The sequence below is a fragment of the Pantherophis guttatus genome, chromosome 1 (assembly GCF_059756535.1).
Source record: "Pantherophis guttatus breed Tessera chromosome 1, ASM5975653v1, whole genome shotgun sequence".
Taxonomy (NCBI): domain Eukaryota; kingdom Metazoa; phylum Chordata; class Lepidosauria; order Squamata; family Colubridae; genus Pantherophis; species Pantherophis guttatus.
The window spans coordinates 280,339,121-280,365,437 of record NC_142063.1 but is presented as its reverse complement, the minus strand read 5'-3'; the positions used below and the strand labels follow the sequence as shown (position 1 = coordinate 280,365,437).

The 26,317-nt window shown below is 42.3% G+C and overlaps 1 protein-coding gene across 14 annotated transcripts in view; it reads left to right on the top strand.

Moving 5' to 3' along the window:
• AKT3 (AKT serine/threonine kinase 3) overlaps positions 1 to 26,317 on the top strand; it is a 169,754-nt gene that overhangs the window by 66,546 nt on the left and 76,891 nt on the right. For 6 of the 14 annotated variants that reach the window (XM_087882991.1, XM_034428239.3, XM_034428243.3 and 3 more), the window contains one exon: positions 14,609 to 14,734. The exons of 1 other annotated variant lie outside the window; for it this stretch is intronic. In XM_087882991.1, coding sequence (XP_087739117.1) covers positions 14,609 to 14,734 — 126 coding nt within the window. Of the gene's footprint in view, positions 1 to 14,608; positions 14,735 to 20,724; positions 22,075 to 22,243; positions 22,402 to 26,317 lie in introns of those variants that run through there. 7 more of the 14 variants (XR_015731464.1, XR_015731465.1, XR_015731466.1 and 4 more) reach the window with 4 other exon arrangements.

Genomic DNA, 26,317 nt, shown 5'->3' with positions numbered 1-26,317 from the left:
AGGGCGGTGTACAGCCTATTTAAAATTAGCAAGCAGAAGACAACTGAAATATTAAGTTTGCTTTTATTAAGAATTTTGCTGAGTTGTGAAGAACTCGTAAGAGTGCTGTAAAATAAAATCTTATGAGACAGACATGAAAGAATTACAAATGGTCACTATAAGGGAAATAAAAACACTGAATACAAACCCTATGGCCTTGGAGTGGTTATTTCAAGAGACATAGGGTGCAGATGGGCATATTATTTATAATCTGTGCACTGTAAATTCACATTTTCAAATTGATGAATTTTTTCAGGATGTATATTTTTCTCTCTTTTTAAAGAAGGGAATGGGAAGACTTTGTGCTTCTGAGTATTCAAAGATCTTCCACTAATTTAGCAATCCTGTGAAATCATAGGATAAATTATTTTGGTCCTAGAACTAGTGAGATTTCTTTCTTGATAATCTGAACCAAGCAGGACATTTTTAAAAAAGCTATTCCCCATTCCATTGGATTGCTTTCTAAAGTAGACAGTTAGAGACTTCTCCAAATATTTAAACAATTCTAAGAAGTTATCAAGGCAGCAGTACTCAGTTGGGCCTTTATTAACAAATCCCATTGGCCAAAAATAAAAATAAAAATAAAGGGAAATTTAATTCTTATTTTTCCTGAAGTGCCACTTTGAACTTTGTAATTGTTTTATAGAAAGAAAGTTTAACGAATGTGTCATAAGAAATTATCTATTCTACTGTTGGAACTAATAGCTGGACCCAATAAAACATAAATTTTATTCTTAAAATCTAAATAATAAATGAAAAATGTAGGATAGAAATACGTTATTGGGATAATGTAAGATACTGTTAGTGAAAAGTACTCCATTCTGTATAATGTCTATGCAATTGCTTGAATGTAAATGATTTTATTGATTACCCATTCTTCTATTTTAATACATAAATTCAATTATATTTTACTACTGTAGAGTCTTTGAAAAAAATCTGTATGACACATACACAATATCTGTACAGCACATTTTTGTTTTGTTTAAGGTAAGTAGAAAACTTTTTAAGGAAAACTTTCAAATATTTCTAAAGATCCATTTTGATTGTAAGGAAGTATGGGATGATGCATTAGAAGTGATACCTGGAGAACATTTCAATAAATAAATATAGCATTCTGTAATGAATAAGTGATAATTAAGTCACATCCCCATTGTGACTATAATTTCCATACTTGTTTAGCAGTGATCAACACTTGAACCTGATAGTTACAATATGCTGCAACATACTCTTGTGATGTTAGGGAATCACAAATACTGGGGAATTACAGATGAATGATGGGATGAAACTCCTTGTACTAAATTGAAAGGAAATAATAAGGTTAACAGGAGATTGGTACAAAATTACATACATTTTGATATGCAAGTTGGAAGAAACTAGTTCAGTTGGGAATGAAATTAATGGCATCAGTGGCAACAGTATAAGATGGGAAAGAGGTGGTGGAATAAGGATACTTTGCATTGCTTTCAGAATGAGATAAATCAATAGCAGTTTCTGACATCTTAAGGTGATAGTTATATAATACATTCCAAGTAGAAGTCCATGCATGTAGCAGTTAAAGTTAACTTAATAATTTATTAATATTAATGAAGACCTGACTGCTGAATATGCATGAAAAATAACAATTGTGCAGCTTTACATAAAGGCAGTAGATAGTATTAACAATAAATGGAATTTATGGAATGGTGAAATTGTTTGCTTAGTTAATGTGCAAACTATTTAAATCATTTTTATATCTAAGTCATAGATTTCATAAATTGACTAGTGGACATAAACTCATGGAAGTGCAGAAAACCTAAATTAAAATAACTGCAGTGGTTCTTGGGTTTGCAGCATATTTTGAAGTGCTATTACATTTTATACTAGTTTACTTTGCCAAATGTCTCTTTCCACATGATTTTTATCATAATATCAGGGTTCTCTCTTCCCTGATTCATTTTCCCCCCAATTTTTTTTAAATCACTGATATAAGTAAGAGACAACCTTCAGTGCATCCTTACTGAAGATTTTTCCTGAATGAGGCTTGTTAAAACAATTCAGCTTTTATTTTTAAAATATTAGTGATTAAAATATTAGTGTAGTGAACTTGGGGGGAAAATGAAAATGATGGTAATTCTATAATGTATTTGGGTTTTTGTTGTATTATTATTTTAAATTAGTCTGTTTTAATGGATTGAAATCTTAAAAAATCTTTAAAAAGCCAGCAAACCTAAATGCCTTGTGTTCTAACTTTTCTTAATATGTCCTGGTGGAAGGAAGTAGGGAGAGAATTGAAGCAGAAGCAGTTCATGCAGGTCAGAAGAAACACGAAATCCATACCTATTGAGTGTGCTGTCCTGGCCTAATAATTGCAACCTGAACTGCTGGGATATTGTAGCACCATCATGTGATGTTTTGCTTTGTGTTGAATGGCACCGTCATGGGATGTTTTGCCTCATGTGAATGGCGCTGTCATTGATGTTTTATTTTATGATGAAAGCACCGTCATGTGATAGCTTGTTTAATGACTGCTTTACTTAATGACAAAAATTCAGATTCCAGTTAGGGTCATGATACCTGTATTTTGCATGTACTTTGTTTAGAAAAGCAGAGTATTAGTAGTATATGTTGATATGTACCAATATATGCCTACATGTGGCAAGGTGAGAATGAATTTGCCATTTTGGACTAAAATAAAAAAGATTGAACTAAAATATTTAGCTCTATTTCCATGGAATATTTAAAATAATTTTAACTTAATAAGTGACAGGTTTAAAGGACTAGTTTAACTCCAAATGTGCTAAGATTGTTTGGAGTGAAAGTAATCTCTTAGCCAGGAATGTTGTACAAATAAGGAAAAGAATGTTAATTGATAGCTACTGTGTTTCCCCGAAAATAAGACCCTGTCTTATATTTTTTTGAACCCTAAAATAAGCGCTTGGCCTTATTGCCATGCACTCAAAAGCCCAATTGGGCTTATTATCAGGGGATGTCTTATTTTGGGAAAAACAGGGTAACACTGCATCTGACAAAGAGGAAAAATCTTAGAAGTTCCTAAGAGATGCAGCTATTGTAAGATATTCTTTGTTACTTACTTGTCCTCAGCTTGTCCTTGGTCATAGGGGGTTAGGTTTTTAACAAAATAAATATCAGAAGCATTCTTAGCAAACAGTTTATGTAAAAATGATGATGTGTATGGTGATAGCATGACATACACCCTACTCTTATTTCCTTGCTTTCTGATGCATGCACAGTTTTGCATAGTAACATAAAACATGTTTCAGTGCACTTCTCCATTGAGAGTGGAGACAGCAGCCAGTGTGGGTAGTACTCGCCCAATCAGCCTAAAGGACTGAGTCTGTCAATCAAGTTAAATCCCACCCTTGTTGCCGGGTAGATCCAGCTTTTGACTCAGTCCTTCAGTCTGGACTGGCATGTGTGTCTCTAGCTCTGTCTCTACTTGCTATATGTTTCCTTTTCTGGTTTGGATTTCTCATGTTTTTTTCGACTTGGATAGCCTGACTTCGCATTTCTCTTCTGCCCTTTGGAATTGGTGACTTGGACTTTGGAATTGGTTGACCTTGGACTTCTATTACAGTGTTGTGAGTTTTACTTGGGGACTATTACAGATCTATGTGAGAGCTGCCAGTAGTAATCTCCCCTCGGGGAGATTCCCTAAGGGTGTGTGTGTTGTTCCTCACTAGGACTGTTTTTCTGCTGTTTCTTCTGGATTTTGGCCATCTGGGGCTTCTTTAACAGCGGCTTCATTCTTCTCGCACAGCTTGAGCCTCCTCAGCGTTCTGGCCGTTTGTTTTTTTTTCGCGCCGTTGGAGCGGTGCCGGCCATTTTATTGGACTTTTACATTACGGACTTCTTTCCTCCAGTGCTTTCTCGACTCTGTGCTCATTGTTATTTAATGTTACTGCTGGGCTAGATATTGGAACAGTTTGAGGTAGCTCGAGGCACAATTGGAGACTGCTGTTCGAGCGTGTGTCAGAGTGCTAACCTAATTTCAAAATCGGCGGTTTGGCGGCGCTCCTTTAAACGCCTGACGATCAGCTGGCAAGCGCTTCAGAGGGTTTCCCGCCGGAGGCACCCGTCGTTTCTAGAGCACAGCCTCATTCATATTTAATCTGCTACGCTTGGTTTGTGGAGCTTTGCGCTCCGACTCGGACTATGTTAAGTGCTCTGTTTCCCCGTGACTGTTCTGTCAGTTTTCTGTGCGTTCCGCCATTTTGTAGGGCGACTAATTTGCGGCGGCCATTTTGTGGAAGCTTTGCGCTCCCTTTAACTTTCTGACTACTGTGGCTGGACGAGGGCTATAATTTGTGGAGTTCCCGCGCTCCCCCACCTGATTTATCAAGATTATTGGTCCTTGGGGGCCCGTTGGATCGTCGCCGGGGCTAACTCCTGTAATAATGGCGAAAGCCGCCTCTAAATCAAAGCACGGCCAGAAGGCTGTCTCTTCTTGTCATGGCCAATCAGGCAATGTGCCTGTTACCCAGCAACCGTCCAGCCAGGGTCCGCTTAACCCGCCTTCACCTGCTCAAGCGCCCCGTTCACACCACACCGGTCACAAACATGGCGGTACTTCCACACGTGTGGAAAAGCGTAGAGACAAGGTTCTTACCAAGATTGTGACAAGGCGAGCGCTCACCTCCTTTCAGCCGCTGTTTCTGCTTCTATAGTATCCGAACTATTGGAACCGGCGAGAGACCCTCGTCCAGTCACTCCGGACCAACTCTCTTTACGAGATTGTCCAGTTGCTATTTCTACTGCGGACCTCTGGGGTTCCTGCCCTCCTGCTCCTCCTGCTCCAGTGCAACCCGAGGCTTCCCTGGAGCCCTCTCCACCTCTGCAGACCCAAGTTTCTACGTCTGAAACTATTTCCTGTCAGCTTCTTCCGGGCCAACTAGAGAAGCTTATAGAGGTGGCAGTACAGAAGTCATTAGCGGCTGGACTTTGTCCCCCGACTATTGCAGATACTGTAAGATCTTTTTCTCCTCAACGACATGCCTCTTCCGATCAGGTGTCGTATACGGCTCCAGCATCTCCGCCTTGTTCGCATGCTAGTCATGCCTCTTCTGTGTGTGAAGCCGAGTATAGTTACTCCGGTTTGTTGGAGGATGAGAACCTCCCTCCAGACCAGCCTGCATTTTCTGGACTGTTCCCTCAAGCTTTGTTTAAGTCACTGCTCTTTAAAGCTGTCAACACGGCTCAGTTGTCTGCTCCTGTTGCAGAGCCTTCTCCTTCTGTTTCTCTTGGGACCTTGGATCCTATGTTTGCAGAGCCCGTGAAACCGGTCACGACCATTCCTCCCCTCTTCTTGGACATTGTCAAGAAACAGTGGTCCTCTCCGGGCTCGGCTCCCCTCCCTTCATCTACTGACTGAAAAAAATTTAACTTCTCCTCTGACTTGGACTCTATCTTGCAGCTCCCTTCCATTGATTTTTCCATTCACTTTTGCCTAATGCCAATGTTCCGGGGGATCCCGACGAAGGCTTATGACCTGACGAGCGACATTCCGACCTGGTTCTACAGCGGGTGTACCAGGATTCAGCGTGGGCGATTAGGGCTGCATCTACGGTGTCCCTTTTCAACCGCTCTACGTTACTATGGCTGCGCCTACTTCAGGACAAATTGTCATCGGAAGATGTTCGAGTCAAGCAGGATCTTAAGATCATAGCGGCGGTTCAGTTTTTGGCGGACTTTATCCTTAACACCTCTTGATTCGCCGCAAAATCATTGGCTTCCTCTGTTGCTGCCTGTCGCTTGGTCTGGCTCCGCCATTGGCAGGCGGATGCCAGGCATAAGTAGCGTCTGGCTTCTATTCCATTTGGGGGTTCCCGCCTCTTTGGGGATGCGCTGGAGCCGTTCCTGACCGAAACTAGGGACAAAAAGAAGGTGTTGGCTGCGGTGTATCGCAGAGGAGATTCCCGTTTTGCTCCTTACGCTGCATGGCCCCTTTCCCGTGGTTCTGACGGTGGGGGTCCTTCCTCTTCCTCTTCTTTCTTCCCTCCGCCATGACCATACAATAATTTTGGCCGGCCTCGAGGCTCCCAGGGCAGAGGGTTCCGGGGTAAATCCTTTGGGTCCAAGAGGCCCTTTCGAGGGGGAGGAGGTCGTTCCTACCAGCGCTGTCGCTAATTGCATCTCGGACCCTCCCATAGGTGGTAGATTGGCCCTCTTCACCGCCACCTGGGAGAAGTCCACTTCGGACAAATGGGTCCTGACCACCTTACAATCCGGGATGGCCATTGAATTCCTTCCCCTCCCGAGTACCTTTGTCTGCTGTCCGCTTTCTTGTAATGCCGAAAAGAGAGCTCGTATGGACTCTGCGGTTCAGCATCTCCTTGCGATCAGGGCTATCCAACTTGTGCCTCCTGATAACAGGGGATGGGATTTTATTCCCGGGTGTTTCTGGTTCCTAAATCCTCGGGGGTGGGGGTGGAGACCCATTCTTGACCTAAAACGTTTAAATCGGTATGTAATATACTGGAAATTTAAGATGCAATCTCTAAAATCGATTCTTGGCGGCGTTCGGAGGGGCGATCTCCTCTCTTCTATAGACCTTACAGAGGTCTATTTGCACATCCCCATTCTCCCTTCCCATCGCAGTTATTTGAGATTTTGTTATGGGGGGGTCCATTACCAATACAGGGCCTTAACCTTTGGACTTTCTTCTGCCCCCCGTACCTTTACAAAGGTATTGGCAGCTTTGGCTGCTTCCCTCAGAGTTCGTTCAGTTAGATTCCTGTGCTATCTGGACGATATTCTTGTTTTATCCTCCCCCCAGCAGGCTGTCAGGGATCTTCAACTCACTCTGGAGACGCTGGCTTCTCATGGTTTTTCTATCAATCTTGAGAAGAGCCATCTGGTCCCTTCTACCTCCCTGATCCATTTAGGAGCCTTGATTGATTCAGTTCAGGGTAGGGTTTTCCTATCTCCAGAACGGCAGGACAGCTTGCGGGCCTTAATATGTAAGATTGAAGGGTGTCAGACTGTGTCCCCTTATTCACTCTCTCAACTTTTGGGAAAAATGATATCGGCCATTGCCATTGTACCCTGGGCTCAGCTCCATGCCCAGGACCTTCAATGGTTTCTCTTACCTTTGCAGAAGGCGGGCAGAGGCACGTCACTCAGACCAGTTCCTGTTCCCTCCTCGGTTCGCAGATCGCTCAGGTGGTAGAAATCCCCGGCCCTGTCAGCGGGTTGTCTCTTTCTCGAGCCCCAGCGGGTGGTCGTAACTTCGGATGCCAGTCTTCAAGGTTGGGGGGGGGCTCATTGCCAGGGACAGCTGGATCAAGGGACCTGGACCGATTTGGAGGCTCGTCATCCAATCAATTGGTTGGAGTTGCAGGCGGTGTTTCTGGCGCTCAAAGTGTTCCGCCACCTTGTTTCCGGAGCCCACGTGCTAGTCCTCACGGACAATGTTACCGCCAAAGCACATCTAAACAAGCTAGGGGGCACCAGGTCCAGATCTCTGTTGATTGTAGCACTGAGGCTAGGACTATGGGCAGAGCGCCATCTCTGTTCCCTTCGGGGGGAACACATATCCGGGGTCACCAACACTCAAGCCGATTGGTTGAGCAGGCAACAGATGGACAATGCGGAGTGGCATCTTCATCCTCACATCTTCCAAGAGTTGATTCCTTGATTCGGCGCCCCGATACTTGACCTCTTTGCAACGTGCTCGAATGCACAGCTGCCCCACTTCGCCCAATTCCCGGAACCTCAGGCACTCAGGTCCCCTTGGCCGAAGGGGCTTTTGTATGCCTTTCCTCCAATGTCTCTGCTTCCACAAGTAATCCGCAGAATTCTGGGTGAGCGGGCAAAGGTGGTTCTCTTAGCTCCACATTGGCCCCGGAGGGCTTGGTTTGCGGACTTGGTCTCCCTCTCGGTCGCTTCCCCTTGGCACATTCCCCTCGAAGGAATGTTAGATGTATGCTAACAAGATGTATGCTAACAAACAATATATTTGGTTCACATTGTGAAAATAGTATACAATATTGTACTGTGCTTTGTCTGCTGGTTTGTGTCAGAGATGTAGCAATTTATTTTTCAAAACTATTTATAGGGTTTATTTATTGGAGTTGGCAGCACTATCCGTCTGGAGAGATCTCTGTGTGTTCCACCCTAACAGAGTGATCTTGCGTTTGGACCTTTCCTTCATACCCGAAGCTGAACTCATGGTTCCACAGGGCCCAGGAGCTTATCTTGCCCAACTTCTACCCCAATCCAGTGCACGCCCTGGAAAAGAAGTGGCACACTGGATGTCAGGAGAGCACTCCGAATTTATATCAAATAAACTTCCACTTTCAGGAAGACGGTGTCGCTCTTTGTGTCATTCCAGCCAGCCTCCCTAAGATTCAGGGAGGGACCTCCCTAGGACCCTGGGCCACTGGATTCGGGCATGTATCGCCAAATCTTACGAGATACAGGCCCTTCCATTGCCCAAGAGTATAATGGCACACTCCACAAGGAGTACGGCCACAAGTGTGGCATGGGCAACGCAAGCCTCTTTGGAAGAGGTTTGCCGTGCGTCTACCTGGTCCTCACTGTTTCCTTTCATCAAGCACTACAACTGGACAGCTATGCTTCGGCTGAGGTGGCCTTTGGTAGGTGGATCCTCCAGAGGGTGCATGCGGATGAGGGGACCTCGGACCAAACTGTGGCTCACTCGTAAGGGCAAGACCACTTTGGTATGTCCTATTCCTGGGTGATATCTCCACTGCAATGGAGAAGGGGCGTTGGTCTTACTTGATATGCTCCTTCTCTTTGAGTGGAGATAGCATCCAGCCCTACCCTGATGCCGGGCTGGTCCTTGGCCCATCAGGGGAAGAACTTCTGACCATAGCATGTTGGGTCTGTCTCAGCCTTCGCCAAAAGCTGGGGACCATTGGGGTAAGCGTGTCCTCACAGCTTTGACAAACTCAGTCCTATTGGCTAGCAGACAAGGACAACCCATTCCTGGATGCTATCTCCACTCAACGAGAAGGAGCATATCAGGTGAAACCACTGTCCTTTTTTTAGGACAATATAAATCTAAGAAGTTACTTCAAAATGAGATAGGCAGCAAATAAATTTAATAACTAAAATAAATAATAATAATTAGAATTAATGCTTTTAGCAAGTTTTTAGTTGAAAATCTTAATTTTTGATTTTTATCAAAGTATTATTGGCTACTAAAAGATGTTTTTGCTGAAACATTACTTATTTTAATTTTGCTTGACAATGAAAGATAATTAAAAATTATAAAGAAATGTTAAAATTTCAAAACTTTCTAAAATGTGATAAATTCTACATAAGATAAAGGTGCTGGTTGTCCCCTTTACAGCCCTACATGGTTTGGGATTGGGTTATCTGCGGGATCATCTTGAATGAAAAAGGAATGACTAGAATCAAAAAGGATTGACTGTCAGGAACTAGAAGATGGGCTTTTTCTACTGTAGCCCTTGCCTTATGGAATATTCTTCCCTCATAGATTAGAATGTCTCCACCTGTGTTGGCTTGGAATATGTTAAGAGCCCCATTATTTGGCTTTACTGTTTGTTTATTAATCATCACAGCTGCTGTTTGTACTTATTTATTTTGTGGTTAATCTTATTGTTTTAATTTTTTTAATTTTTAGAATTTTTAGAATTTTGGAATTGTAAGCTGCCCAGAGTTACTTGGTTGAGTTGAGTGGCTATAGAAATTGAATAAATAAATAAGTAAAAATAAATAGATATGAAAAACATATATACATTTTATTGAGTAATGTTATAGTCTAGAGCAGTGGTCCCCAACCCCCGGTCCGCGGACCGGTGCCGGGCCGTGGAGTACCTGGCACCGGGCCGCGCAGCGGCCGGGGGACATGAACGCTGCAGCGCAAAGGCTCCTGGGCCGTGCGCAATGGGCCGTGCGCAAAAGCTCCTGGGCCGTGCCCCCACCCCTGCGCGCGCTCAGCGGGCCGCGGCGATAAAAAGGTTGGGGACCACTGGTCTAGAGAACCCAGAAGCTTGTATGTTCATTTTGGTCAGTTTGATTGGTCCTACTAAAGATCTTGCCAGTGCTATTAATATGTAAACTATTCTATGCATATAATAGTACAATATTGTGTATGTTTTCTGAGAAAAAATATCACAGACTTAGTTCACACATTTTGCTAAAAATATACTGATTTATTTTTCTGATTGAGGATAGTTTGTAAACTCAGCTGTAATTTCATTCAATTGTGTCAATTCTCAGAGATTGCTTGAACAAGTCCCTGGCAGGGTTTCTTTGGCAAGCTTTTTTTCAGAAGTGGTTTGCCACTGCCTCCTTTCTAGGGCTGATAGAAAATGACTGTCTCAAGGTCACCCAGCTGGCTAAGGCAGGATTAGAATTTATGATCTCTTTGGTTCTAGCCTGGTTCCTTAACCACTAAACCAAACTGGTTTCACCTATAATTGTTTAATATTAAATAATTATATCTGGATACTACTAAAACTCATTGTGATGACCTTTAACAGGGCAAAACAGTCCATAATAGGACAGTTTTTGAAGCAAGCTTTTTCAAATGGGCTATCCTACAGAATGTGACCAAAATCTGGAAGCCATTATTCCTGAGGGAATGATATTTAAGAAACTTGTGGCTGCTTCAATGGAATTTACAGTTATTTTGGCATTTATTGATAGTGATAAAAATGCTGATTTTTAGCCCAAGATGACTACCATAACTGATTTAATTCCAAAAATTGTCCCAGTGACCCATCTGGTACAATTTTGGTTCTGTTCATTCTCCTTGATTTCTTTGATCTTTCTGTACCATTCTGGTATCACTTCTGGTACCATTGATCACAGTATCTTATATCAGCTTTGAGCTGACATTTGGGAATAATTTTATTGCAATTCTGAATTTACATGCAGATTGGACTACAAGATAACAGTGCATTATGGTAATGACCTTATGGCAATTAAGCTGTGGGATCCTGCTGAATTCCATTCAGCCTCCAGTTGTCTGCCTTTCATGACCTAGGACTCTATAGGAAATCACAGACCTCCTGGTTTTTACATTAGGACTTGGCAGAAGTCTTACAAGCAGTGTTAATTATGAACCATTATTGCAAACAAGAATGATGCCAAAGAAAACAGGTGATTTACCATTGGTAGTACAAAGGTGCAAGTATCTTTTACTCAGTGGTTCAATTCCCCAGCTATTTTCCCCATCCCTTGGACAAATTAATGGTGGTGTCTGACATTTGGTGACCATGACACTGATCAATTGTTCAGTGTTTCATGCACTTGTTTCTGAAAAAGTAAAAATTGTAATTGACCCTGACCTGAAATTTGCCTGGAAGTAGAGAAATATTTTTTTAATAATGTAATTTTCTACTGTAATTTTAAATGGGCCAAATAAAAATTTTATGCAAACACTGCTGATACTATACATGTGTAGATCTCAGAAATACAATGTCATTTTTGTTGGATAATAACAAAATCCTATATAATAATAATATTTCTCTTTCATTGTACCACGAACTAGCACATTGATAGCCTTCACCTTGTTTTTACTTGATTGTATGGACTTTGCACTCGTCCTATTTATCAGTTTTACTATAAGTATATCTAAATGTGCATTGGAACAAAATTGTTAAGAAATGCTATCTAGTCTTGTGATGGTTTATCATTTGTTTTGGTTTTTTTGGCTCTTTAGAATTTGTTATGTCCAGTGACAGAAGTAAATATATTAGTTTACATATTTTGATTGACTTACATATTGCCTAAATCCATTCTCTGTAATAATTTCCCAATACAATTACTTCTTTTATTTATAAGAGTAATAAATTGTAACAGTTTTCTCTGCTATACCTAAATTAATTGGCAAATTTTATTTGATATTATTTTTCTATAATAACTTCAAATTCTTTGACCAGAAGAATTTATTTGAATTAAGTAATTTTCTCCAGTGCATTTACAGAATTAGAGTTCTTTAGTTGTAAGAAAAAGAATGACAGGGTATGTTTACTTTATATTTAACACAGCAGGAAGAAAATAATTGTCTAAAGCAGAACTACTACTAATGTTTCAGATGATGATTTCATTCATGATGTATTCATTTTGCATTTTAATATGGTGTATTCTTCTTTGTATTTGTCTTTGGGGGAAATTTACTTTCATATTTCTTATAATTATTACACTTCGTTTATACAGTTATTTGTATTTATGAATTGATATAAATGTATTTAAGTTAATTACCAAAATTAAATATTTATAATACAGTTGTGGTCTTTCAGTTAAAGAATAATTTTAGCTGAACTGATACGAGTGATTCAATTCTCATTTGTTTTGATTTATTTACTTCTCTTTATTATGAATATTTCCTGATATTCCATAATATTTCTCTTCTTTTGTCATTTCTGTTTGTATGTACTATGTACTTCTGAGGATATTTTTTAGAGGAAGTTTTTAAAAAAGTGGTGGGAAAGGGTTTTTATGCAAATTATATAGATTCTTAATACATATTGATCAATAACTTTATTTCCTGAAATTAATATCTGTGGATTAGAAGTTTAAATAGATGATTTTGTGTAATCATAAATGACTGATTATACTATACTATCAATACTATCAACCTATAAGAACATGCTGTCATTTTGTGCCGATTCATTTATAGACAATCCCTGTTTAGCAGCTTTAGCAACTTTAGCAATTTAGCAACTGCAGTTACGGTAAGGATAAAAAAGGTAACTTTATGACCAATTCTTGCTTTTATATCCTTCACAGGTTATAAAGCAAAGGAAAGCTGAAATAAAGTCACTGCTTCAATTAGCAACCATTTTTTTAATGACCAACTTGCAGGTTCCAATTGTGGTTTCGTAGTTCCTCCCTATATGAATTTGTAACTGAAAGTCTTCAGTTGGAACATTAACTTTTTAGAACAAAAACATGGATAGAATTTGAAACTTAGAGATGTTAAAATCCTGTTTGATAAATCCAATTTAGATTAGTTTGTGTATGTGTGGTTATTTGTGTTTGTGTGTATAATCACATTTTTCCCTTTGCCTCCAGATCCCTACACAGCCCTAATTGTTGCTATGTGCCCTTGATTAAGTGAGTTTAATCAAGCATACATGTTTGAACAATATATGTTGAATACTTGTCATCTAAAGCTGTAGGTGGCAAAGCAATGTCAACATTTCCATTTTTCCTTTTTTTTTTTTTTTTTTTTAAAAAGCCATATTGAATAGGAGTGAAGGGAATGAAAAATCTTTCACAAATGAGCAGTGGGAGATGAAACAGATGAAAAGAAATGGAGAAGGAAAAAGAAGAAGCATTCAAACATAAAAATCACATGTACACATATCTACATAAGAAATATCAGATTGTAATTGTTTCTGGGATACTTTTTTTCAAAGTTCTATAAGTATTCTTAGTCTTCAGAAAAGTTGGGCACGCACATACACAGTAAACACACAGTCACATTCAACATTCAGCTAGATCCTTCCAGTGATACCACCCCTATCAGTGAATAGTCTCCTGGATTGTGAATTTGTGTTTTTTGTGATTTGTAAATAAAGTTTGGAGGAAAAAAGGAAAGAGTTTTGGTATATTTTGTTGTTGTTGTCTGGGTATAAAGAAAAACTTGCGCAAGTTTCAGCTCATTTTTATTTTCCCCACCCTCCCAAAACCAACCCCCAGACAAACAAACTGTTTTAGATCTAGTTCAACTACGAAGCTCATCGATAAAATCTTTTTGGCAGCTTGATGGAAATAACTTACTATTATAAAATACTATAATAACGTATTATTTTTAATATTTAATAATTATTAATATAATACTTATAAAATGTATTTTTGAAATAATTTGCTATAACCATTGAGAGATTTTAAAGAAAAATTTCAGCCTAGGCTAAAACTTTGGAATGTGGATTGTGGTCAGGCCTAATCATACTTAGTTTTTTCAAGATTAGCTAAGGCTGGTTGCTTGTTTTTCTGTATTTCAGTATAAATTGGTAAATAAATTTGGTAAATAAATTTATTGGTAAATAAATTTCTTACACACCAATATCTGTAAACTCTGTACATATTTATATGAATACCACTGCAAGAACAGTGGATAAGAATAGAACGCAATGGCCTAATGTTTTTTAGGTTTTACAATGGTAATAGATGCATAAATGAATTTGCAACAGTTACATATGTCAACAAAATGTGGAAATAATAGGAATTTTGAAGCAGGCAGTATGCCTTTCAGGATTTAAGATATGAACACATAAAACAGTTGCAGTCTCTTGATGGCTTAAAACAGCTGCTTTGCAGCCCGCCTGATATTTTATGAATATACACTTACTAAACACACACACACACACACACACACACACACACACACACACACACACACACTTTCATTAGGATACAATTTGCATGAAATTAGTTTTATTTGTAAATCATGTTTAGGGTTCATGTTTCATTAAAAATACAAAAAATTAAGCAACTCCACTCAGTCTATTTGTTTTATCTGAACTGAAGTTAAATAGAGAATGAAATTATCATTTTTCTGGTTGGTTGACCATTCTATTTCAGGCAGAAGTTCAGATATCATTTATATTAATAATATTTTTTTATATAGGGGAATACATAAAAAATTGGAGGCCAAGATACTTCTTATTGAAGACAGATGGCTCCTTCATAGGATATAAGGAGAAGCCGCAAGATGTGGATCTACCATATCCTCTTAACAACTTTTCAGTAGCAAGTAAGTATCCTTAGTAATCAGTTAATGATTATCGAACAGGTAGTAGCTTGAGAAACTTTTTGAATTGCATAGATTTTAACCTTCATATTTTAGGTCAATCGGAACATAATTCCATAATAGCATGAAAGTTTTTGAAATTTCATTGAATCTTCATTGTGCATTATGCTTTAACCAAAGCAAAAGAATAGTAGCAGAAGGAAGGAACTCACAGGGCTTGAGGACAGACATTAAATTTTAAATAGCCAGTATTTGAGGTACCATTGGAATGCTTACTCTGTATGTAAATCAGATCTCTATACATCTATATATAGTGTGAAAAACTTGTTCTGAGTATTCATTGGACTTACTTTGTGTGACCTGAACCTGAATTATCATCCTGTCTATAGCCTCTCTGAAGATTCTTCCAAATAGCAGAAATGATTTGTGGCTCAGCCTAATAACAATTTATTGGTACATTATTTTAGTTACAGATAGTCCTCGACTTACAACCATAATGGAGTCTGCTCATTTCAACTGATGAGGTAATTAAGTGAGACAGTCTTGCTTAATAACCCTCACCCCCTGTTCTCTCTGATGCAGTCATTAAATGACCTTGCAGGTTGATATGAGGAGCATGAGGTGCATCAGGGGTGGGGGAGGCCCTGGGAGGCCTAGCATTGGTCCAGGCCCACTTGCCCTGAGCCTCCCAAAGCCCCGCCCGCCTCTTGAGACACCCTGTACTTCGCTTCTTACCCCTTGGGATCCCTACAGCCCTTAGGTCTGCTGCCCCCTCAGAATCCCTGCAACTGTTCCCCCCCCCCCCCCGTTACCCATTGGGCCCTAAACTTTTGAATATTTTCAAAACTCAGGAGCTTTCCACAGAATTTCTCAGATTGAATTAGGAAAGCAGAACAGATTGCTTTATCACATGATCACATCGTGCGATTCTGGAAGTGGCCATTTTCTAAGCAACCACAATTTGGTGCAGCTGCTCAGAAAATGTCCCAACACTGTGTTGGGCAGCCATGCAACAAAGTGATCCATTTTGCTTCCTTAATCCAAAATCTGGAGCTTTGGAGATCTTTGAAAGGTAAGTAAAGAGGACAATGTGGGGCAGGTGGAGTGGGAAGAAGGCTCAAAGCTTGTAAGGATATGGGGGGTAGATGGAGGGAGATAAGTGGGGGGTGCTGCAGTGTCTTTGTGATTGGTTATAAGGGCGAATGATAGTGGGGGTGCTGCAGTGGCTGTAACTTCAGGACCAGGTCAAATAACTTGGGGTGGGGATGTCTGCCATAACTTTGAACAGTTGCTAAGTAACCAGTTGTTAATCAAGGACTACCTGCAACACACACACACACACACACAAGTGCACAGCAAGTTGTACCAAAACTCTCCCGAAGTTTATTTCAGGATGAAACAAAGAAGCAATTTTTTGGTTGCATAATTCATGCTGTCCATAATCCATAAGAAAAATCTATAACTCCTCTGATAGATAGAAAATAGAAGGTAAAGAAGATAAACTCAGACAATCTTTCTATGAACAAAGTTGGGTATACTGTTAGATGTTGCTCCGGATAGAAAGTCTTTGGAACTTAGATTCAATTGCTTTTACTAGAGTAAATACTTCAGTTTCAGGTTCAGTTTCTTTCTCCAAGGCCTGTCCCAATCAGTGTTAATATGGAGAAAGCCCTCAGCCTTTGGACTCATTTTTCCATGAATAACAATAGCAATAGCAATAGCACGTATATTCCCCTTTACAATGCTTTACAGTCCTCTCTAAGCGGTTTACAGAGTCAGCATATTGCCCCCAGCAATTTGGGTCCTCATTTTACCCACCTCGGAAGGATAGAAGGCTGAGTCAACCTTAAACCTGGTGAGATTTGAACTGCCAAATTGCACTCAGCCGGCAGTCAGTAGAATTAGCCTGCAGTACCGCACTCTAACCACTGCGCCACCATGGCTCGTCCTTTTATTTTCTCATGACGGTGGGCACGGCAGTCATGCCTGGGGAGTGACACTGCCTTGCTCCAATGAGACTGAGTCTTCTGTAAAGTTCTTAAGTCCCGCCTCTTCCTGTGTAGTCCAGTTTTTCGACTCGGTCTTCTCTGCGACAGTCGTGTCTGTATTTTCTCTACTAATTTTAGAGTTATTTACTCTGCTTTTTTATTTTATTTTATTTTATTCTTGGTTATTTCTAATTGAATATAACTGGAGCGAAAAACGCTTTTGCCAGATCCCGCTCTGAGCCGCTGGAGCGGCTTCGGTCTGCCGGCTGGCAGAACCATTTAGAAATTTTTTTCTCTTCCGCCCACGAGCTTGCTCTGCGGCATTTCTGAGCCCACAAAAATCATTTTGAGCCTTGTGGAGCCGTTTTTTTGGCAATTCTGGAAGATTACTAAGGGCTGTGAGCTTCGGCTCTACAGCTGATTGGAGCGAAGTTCTTGCCGCGCCTGTGTTTGTCGTGCCAAGCCGGATGGCTAGCGATCTCAGCGATCTCAAAACGGACACAACAGCAAGTATTTGGGAAGTTTTCTGTCAAATTGGCTCCTGTAATTGGTTAATTGGTGACTGTTTTCTCTGATTTGTGCTGTGGGAGGCTTGTGTGCCTTTTAAAAGTTTCTGAAAACTTAATTTGGAAATCCAAAATGGCCAACGCTATTCATTCTAAGGCTTCTTGCAAGTCATCTAAAAGAAAACAACAGCATGGGCCTGACCCAGGGGAGGGCTGCTCTTCCCACACACCCCCTTCTGCTAAAATAGCTCGATCATCTGCTTCAAAAGGAACTAAATCCTCTAAAGATGAGGAAAGACGCCACAGAGCCATGGAAAGGGCTTTCAAAAAGGCTCAAGCTGATAGGAACAAAGCCCCAGGCCCATCCCAGCCTTCCTCTCTCTCTGTAATCGCTCCTTCCTCAGATGTTCAGGCTACTAGATCACACCCATCTCATACTCGTTCTCTATCTCCAGATAGATCATTGCAAGGTGATACTAATTTGGTTGATGCTTCCATTGTTTTTCCAGTGTCCACAGCAGAGCCCAGCAATAATCAGGCTGAAACTCAAGAGGTTGCTCTGACTGCACCTGCTCAGTCAGATTCTGAAACTGGGGGGTGGGGGGGGTGGGATCATTCTTCTCCTGCCCAAGATGTTCCAGAAATTTCTCCTGCTCTAGCCTGCCTCATTTCTATGGCAATCCGCCAGGGTATTGCTGAAGGACTTCATCAGCGGGCTCCTTCTGAGGCTTCAGAGATGCAAAGCTATCAGGGCCATTCTCATAGGCATCAGGAGGCCAGAGGTACTGTAATTCATCATGAGGTTCATGACTCTCCTCAATCGGATAGTCAGGATTCACTATCTGAGGGTGAGATCATCCCAGATCAGGAACTGTCTGAGGATGAGGGTCTAGAACAAGACCAACCGGCATTTGTGGGCCTATTCAAACCTCAGATGTTTAGATCCTTGTTATTCAAAGCTCAAACCACTACACGTATGGGTGTTCCCAGTTCCAGTTCTGGTTCCTCTTCTTTGTCCTCTGATCCAACAACATCTGTGTTTCGGGAACCCACTGTCCAAGCTGAAGTTGTTCCTGCTCCCAAGCTGTTTTCAGACATAGTTCAGAGACAATGGAATTTCCCAAGTACAGGTCCTCTTCCTAATTCACTGGACAAACGTTTCTATAACTTGGCAACTGACTTTTCAAATATATTGCAGGTTCCTTCTGTGGATTCTCCTGTAGTAGCTTTGTCCTCATTGTCTCCAGTTTCAGGCCCAGCTGAAGAGGTCTTACGGCCGGAGGACAAAAGAGCGGGGCGAAGTCTCATAAAAGGACATCAGGCTTCTTCCTGGTCGGTACAAGCTTCCTCTGCGGCCTCTTTCTTCAACTGCGCTACCATCCTGTGGCTGAAACAACTCCAGGAGAGAATTCCAGCCACTGATCATAGGTCTCACCAGGATTTAAACAAAATTTTAGCAGCGGTGGAATTCTCTGCAGATGCCATCCTCAATGCAGCTCGTTTTTCTGCTAAAGCTATCGGTTCCTCTATTACATCAAGGCGTCTCCTCTGGCTCAAAAATTGGCAGGCAGATCAAAGAGCCAAATGGCGCCTAGCTTCTTCGCCTTTCCAGGGTGACAAGTTGTTTGGGGCTCCTCTAGAACCCCTCCTGGTGGAGACTAAAGACCATCGTAAAATCTTACCATCTATTTCTAGGAGGTTGGAGATCCACCCACAGACTTCCTTTCGTTCGGGATCCTTTCGGGCCCACAATTCCAGCTTCTACCAACAACGTTCCTCTCGGTCATTTCATCCACGAGGATCTCAACAACAGGACTCTCAGGTCAGACAGGGGTACAGGTTCTCCTCCAGGAGACCATTCAGAGGATCCAGAGGCCGGCCTTTTCGCCGGGCCCGTTAATTCTCCTCCTGATTCTAGGATTGGGGGCAGGTTATCCTTTTTTGCTGACATATGGGATAACACAGTTTAAGATTCTTGGGTTAAAGATACTATTAGATTCGGCCTAGCTCTTGAGTTCCGCTCCAACCCCCCCCCCCAATTGTTTTCTGAGCTGTCCTTTGTCCTTGGATAGAGCCAAACGTGCTCGTTTTACGGCCGCCATTGAACACCTTTTGTTAATAAAAGTCCATCCAACCCGTTCCTTCCCTTCAGCGAGGTCAGGGATTCTATTCCTGTTTATTCCTAGTGCAGAAACCTTCAGGGGATTGGAGGGCTATTCTAGATTTAAAATCCTTGAACCGGTATATAATTTACCGCCGGTTCAAGATGCAATCTCTCCACACTATTAGCAATTAGAGAGGGAGATTTTATGTCCTCTATTGATTTAACGGAAGCTTACTTACACATTCCTATTCTTCCTGCCCATCGTAGATTTCTCAGGTTCTGTTACAGTGGTAAACATTACCAGTACAAAGCCCTTCCATTTGGTTTATCCTCAGCACCTAGGGTGTTTACAAAAATTATGGTGGCCCTTATTTCTCACATTTCCTCCATCCCGGTCAGGATTCTTTTTTACTTTTTTACTGATTTTAGCTTCAGGCTCGTCAGGATGTGGCCACATCTCTCGATATCCTAAGGACTCATGGGTTTTTCCATTAACTGGAAGAAGAGTCACTTAACTCCTTCTACCCGTCTTCAGCACCTAGGGTCTATAATCGATACGGTGTCAGCTAAGGTTTTCCTATCACAGGATCAACAAGATAGCCTCTGTGATATGGCCCGTAGGTTTGTTCACTCCAGGTCAGCTTCCCTACTGAGCTTGTCTAGCCTTCTAGGCAAGATGGTGTCCTGTTATGGTATTGTACCCTGGTCTCGTCTTCACAGCAGGGAGTTGCAGTGGCTTCTTCTACCCTACCAGCGGAACCTCAACAGCCCCTCAACCTCCATCCTACATCTGACCATCAACGCCGTCGAGTCTCTCAAATGGTGGACACCAGAGAATGTTTCCAAGGGCTGCTTATTCCTGGAACCACAACGGTTAGTCATAATGACGGACGCCAGCCTAGTAGGTTGGGGAGCTCATCTGGAGACGCACATGATTCAAGGCAGGTGGTCCCCTCCAGAATGTGATCTCAACATCAATCTCCTAGAACTCAGGGCGATCTTTCTCGCTCTTCAGGGATTCCTGGCCCAGATCCAGGGCAGAGATGTCCTAGTCCTCATGGACAACATCACTGCCAAAGCACACATAAACAGGCAGGGAGGGACCCGTTCCCGAGCTCTCCTCCAGGAGTCTCTTCGGCTGGGGACCTGGGCTGAGTCCCACCTAATTTTTCTCAGAGCAGAACACATTTCAGGGGTATCCAATATCCAAGCGGACTCTCTCAGCCGCAATTCAATCGACCTGGCAGAGTGGAGCCTACACCCTCGTCTATTCCAGGAGCTTTCCAGAAGGTTCGGCCATCCTCAGGTGGACCTGTTCGCCTCAGCAGTCAACCATCAACTACCCCGTTTCTTTTCACGTTTCCCAGCTCAGGGAGCAGAAACAGTAGATGCCTTACGCAGCCCATGGCCAAAGGGAATCCTTCTCTACGCCTTTCCTCTGTTCCTTCTGGTAGCCAAGGTAGTCCGGAAACTCATCAGGGAGGGAGCAGAACTGTTACTGGTGGCCCCCCATTGGCCTCGCCATCCTTGGTTCGCAGACCTAGTGTCCCTGTCGGTGGCCCCTCCCTGGCGGATTCCCGACAGTCAGGTGTCTCTGCTACAAGGACAGCTAGTTCATCCAGATCCACAGTCCTTCCAGCTAGCCATCTGGATATTGAACGGTTCCTCTTGACGGAGGCTCAAGTTCCCCCGGATGTCATCACAACCATTCAGGCCTCTCGATGTGGATCTACGACTCCTATTTACGACGCCACCTGGACTGCTTTCTCCAAATGGTGTAGGCGACGCAATATTGTTCCCACATCAGCATCAGTTGTTCAGATCCTTGGCTTCCTACAAGACAGTTTCTCCTCAGGTCTCTCTCCGAATACTCTACGACGCCAGGTATCAGCAATTTCTTCTGTGCTGTCTTACTCATCGGCTGTATCGCTGTCTAAGGATCCTTTGATTCGCAGTTTTTTGCATGGAGCTACAAACCTCAGACCTCCAGTCACACACAGGTTCCCTACTTGGGATCTTCCCAAGGTACTGTCTGCACTCAATAGGCACCCCTTTGAACCTCTTCGGGAGGTGGACCTCAAATTTCTGTCTTTCAAGGTCTCTTTCCTGGTGGCCATAACCTTAGCCCGCAGAATCTCAGAGTTAGCAGCCCTGTCGGTCCGACAAGATCTGTGTATTTTTCATGCGGACATGGTGGTCCTGCGTCTGGATCTGGCATTTATTCCCAAGATCAACTCTGTCTTTCACAGATCACAGGAACTTGTTCTTCCCAATTTCTGCCCTTCTCCTCAGCACCGACTGGAACGGGCATGGCACACTCTAGACGTTTGCAGAGCCCTTAAGATATACATTGCTTGCACATCTTCTTTCCGTCGCACAGAAGCCCTATTTGTCGCCTTCCAGCCCTCTTCCATGGGCGCCAAGTTGTCTTCGGCCATTGGCCGGTGGATCAGGGCTACCATAGCTATGGCGTATTCAGTCCAGGCCTTGCCGGTTCCCCGGAATATTACAGCACACTCCACAAGGAGCGCGGCCATATCGGCGGCCTGGTCCACCAGGCCCCCCCCCTGGAGGAAGTTTGCAGAGCGGCCACCTGGTCCTCTCCTGCTCCGTTCATCCGGCATTACTGGTTGGATACCTACGCCTTGGCTGATGCGGCATTTGGAAGGAGAATGTTGCAAGGAGTACATCTGGAGACTGCTTCCCAGGTCCGGCCTGATCCCACCCTATAGGACATTGGCTTTGGTATGTCCCAGGCATGACTGCCGTGCCCACCGTCATGAGAATGGGCGTTGGTCTTACCTGATATGCCCTTTCTGTGATAGGTGGGCACGGCAGTCAGCCCGCCCCTCCTGTTGGACCGTTCCCGGGCATGGGGGTGGGTGGCAATCTCATGTATGTTCTAATTTTCCAGACACGACAGTCTGCTGATCTACCTCATCTCAAAACTGGACTACACAGGAAGAGGCGGGACTTAAGAACTTTACAGCAGACTCGGTCTCATTGGAGCAAGGCAGTGTCACTCCCCAGGAATGACTGCCGTGCCCACCTATCACAGAAAGGGTGCATCAGGTAAGACCAACGCCCAACATCTGGCTTATGTTGCTTCCATTGACCTATTTTTAACATGATTTCTACTAATTGATTTGGAATAAATGTTAACTATTTTATTGTATTGACAATGTCTCCTCTAGTGTACAAGCTGATAAATGTTTTATATTCTATTAGATAGCATTTACATACGTGAGTTCTTTTAAGAATTCTTGATGGATATAACCTTGACCTGTTTTCTTTGTCAGTAAGGGTTAGAGTAAGAGTTTCCCCCCCTTTTACCACATTTCTTGCCACAGTTATTAAGTGAATCACTGCAGCTGTTAAGTTAGTAACAAGATTGTTAAATGAATTTAGCTTCCCCGTTGATTTTGCTCGTCAGAAAGTCACAAAAGTTGATCACATGGCCCTGTGATACTGCAACCATCATAAATACATTCCAGTTGCCAAACGTCCAAATTTTGATCACATGACCACCATGATGCTGCAAGGGTCATAAGTATGAAAAACGGTCATAAATCACTTTTTTCAGTGCTGCTGTAACTCTGAGGAGTACCTATAATCCTTCAATAAGAAACTTTGGAATTTTTAGTGTTGTTGCCCCAAAAATAATGAAAAAGATTCCATCTGTTAATATAAATATAATTTATAATATAAATTATGTCTTCATGGGTTTAAAGATGGGGAAATTGTTTTTAATTTATAATCTGTCACCCTCCAGAGATCGCTGAATTGCAAGTCCCAGTATCTGCACACAATTTGATTGTGAATGGGGGATACTGCTTACTGTAACTTAGTGACATCAGAAGGGCCGAATTTTCACTCTGATAGTCAAAATTCCAAGACTACTAGATACAAAAATGGAATGAGAGTAATCCCTCCTCCACAGATACCTTCAGTCCTTTTACAAGGAACTCCAGACAAGAGATCATTAGGTACTTTGTGGCCCCAAAGAGACTCTCTTCAGCTTTTGGTTTGCAAGATCAACTTCCCCATGGAATCAACCGGTACCACAGAAAAACTCCAAGCTCCTTTGGGATCCCTTTAACCAAAATGTTAAAAGAGATATGAAAGCTAAAACCCACCTTTTAGATGGTACACCTGCTCTGAATGCCCCATTTTGGCTTTATTTCTCCCATCCTCTTGTGAGGAGGGAGGAAGCTGCTTTTGCTTTTTCCAGGCAGCCAGGCTGCTGCTGGAGCTCCAGCTCCTGCAAGAAGAAGGAGCAGAATGCAGTGATGATGATGGTGATGATGACCACAATGTTCTCTCTTTTTCGTCCTCCTGCTAGTCAGACTTTCTCCATCTTGGCAACTAGGCTTTAAGCAAAAACCTGGTTGTTCACTCTGACTAGCCTGGCTCATCCTCCAGGTATTTCCCTCCCTCTTCTTGTGATTTACCCAGCTGAATTGGTCTCAATTCAGCTGGGTAAATCACAAGAAGAGGGAGGGAAATGTGCGATTTTTGTGTTAAAGGCCTCTTTCCGATTTCTATTTTCCCTGTTTTTTTTAAAAAAAATCTAACTTACGCATTATAAAAGTCATTCTTGTTCATATTCTATCATCATTTTTCTGTACATACCACTTTGGCTACAATATTTTTTAAAACACACCAGAACAGCAAAGAAGGCAAAAATCTGAAATTATTTAAATACATAGGTAGATATAGTATTGTTATAGATTATAGGGATAAAAACATACTGTACAGGGAATCCAGTAATGAAATACAGAGCTACTCAATGAGTCTCTCTCATTGTTTTTGTATTTTTTGACAAAATTTACTTTTCTGATACTTTTAGCAACGTGATGCTATATATGAAATTTCCCTCTGTCTAAATCATTTGAAGATAGGTGACTATAATGCATTCTAGTTTTCAGTCAATAAAGTAGCAAGGCAGAATGGTTGTTAGGGCAATTTATCTCAAATATTTTTATTCCTGCCATCATCTAGCAATTGACTTTTTTGTTTATGTGTGTGGACCATTCAGAGATGCAGCAGAGATAATGGCCTGTACATTATATAAATATTAAACAACTTTAAGTATTCATAATCAGAAAGTAATATTGTTTACTCAAGTCAGATTTATGTGTAATTTCTTCTGAAATATTCAGGATGAAAACTTGTAGACATATGGGACCCTATTACTTTGTAATTTATCAGATTTGTTAATATTAATTTATGAAAGAAGCAAGAACATGCCTTATATCATTTGTTGCCTATAGGTTATTGTTTTACATCTGGGCTGTAAATTAAAAAAGCTTATGGATTTTGATGTTGGTTAGTGGAAATTGTCAATGGAAAAAAGACACATCAAAGTTAATAGGCATATAAGATTTAATAATCACGTTCAATTTATGAATCAATATAATTAACTAACTCTGGAATTCAGTGCTAACTTGAGTAGATGTTACTTGTAAAAATCTTGTTCTCCCTTGCGCTGCTTAGAGTCCATTGAATGGGTTGTCCTCATGTCATAGGCCAAAGACTGAGTTAAAATTTGCATAAACACGCCTCCCCTTCAGGCTTGACTCCAGTTCATTAACTCAGTCCGGCCATCTTGACTGATTTTTTCCTGGCTCCTTCAATGGACTCTCTAATTTGACTATTTAGCTGTCAGTATTCCAACTTTTTTTCTAGCTAAGTGCTGCCTTCTTGTTTTAAATGGCATTGTGATTACACAAAGGACCTCGTCTTTACCTGAGCGCTGCTCAGCTGAGCAGCGACTTGCCGCCGCCGAATTTGGTCTGATCCTCTTTGCGGATGCTGTTTCTTCTTGCTGTGAGTGTTGGCACTTGAGGGAAGCCGTGCTGTCGGCTTCGTGCCTAAGGAATCGGGAAAAGCCCTGTGTTGTCGGGGCTGGGGGATTCCCGATTGTTAATTGAGCGTTGGGGGAGTAAGGGAAGCCCCGTGGTGTTGGGGCTCGGCTCTCTCAGTTCGCCCCGGTCTACCCACACCGTGAAGCCATTTTTTTGTGCCTTCTCCATTGCGGCGGCCAATTTGTCTGGCACTGAGGAGCGATTTGGTTGCCAGCCGCCATCTTGAACTTCCGAACAACTACCAGAGCTGTGTTGGCTCTAAATTATCACTGGCCGTCTGGTGTGGCTGAAACCGTGTTGTCAGTTCGCTGCCATCTTGACTACACTTACTGCGCGACTGAGTAGGGCTGTTTTGTCGACCTTCAGCTAATTAGCTGTCGCTGCTGGGGTTGGCGTTTAAGGGGCTGTGTTGCCAGTCCCCAGCCATTTTCTGTGGCACAGCAGAGTTGTGTTGTCAGCCTCCGTCAACCATTACCTGCATACCCCTTCTTATTATCAGGAGCTGTTCTGTCACCTCCTACACTTCTAGCTGGCATTCCGATATATGATCTGTGACTACTAGATTAACTAGCTATCCTGAATCAGCATAATGGCGGATCGTAGCCACTCCTCTCATCACTCTAAATCTCCCCCTTCTACCAGCAGGAAGAGCAGATCTAAATCAACCTCCCATTCTACTGCTAGTAAATCATTCACAGCTGCATCATCTTCTGTTGCAGCAGAAAAGGATGCTGACCGTAGACACCGCACATTAAACAAACAGTTTGACAAGGCTCAAAAGAAGGCGGCTATCACCTCTGCCGTGAGTGTGTCAGAAACGGGGGATCTGCACCACTTCGCCTCAAGATCAGGGTCTTTCTCCCCAGAGGTGTCAGGATCATACCAACTGGTCTCCGTCTTCCCCTGCTACTGCTCAGGTCAGTCAGGCGGTCATATGAGAGGTGTTCGCTCAAGGATCTGGTTCCATCTCCGATCCACCTATGTCCACCCGTGTGTATAAGCCGTCAGCTTCCTTCACTCCCACTGCGGCGGGGCTCCGCCCAGTGGAGAATCCTCCTGCAAACATGCCACAGGAAATGTGTGGTTTTATCACGCAGGCTGTGACCAGGAGTATTGACACA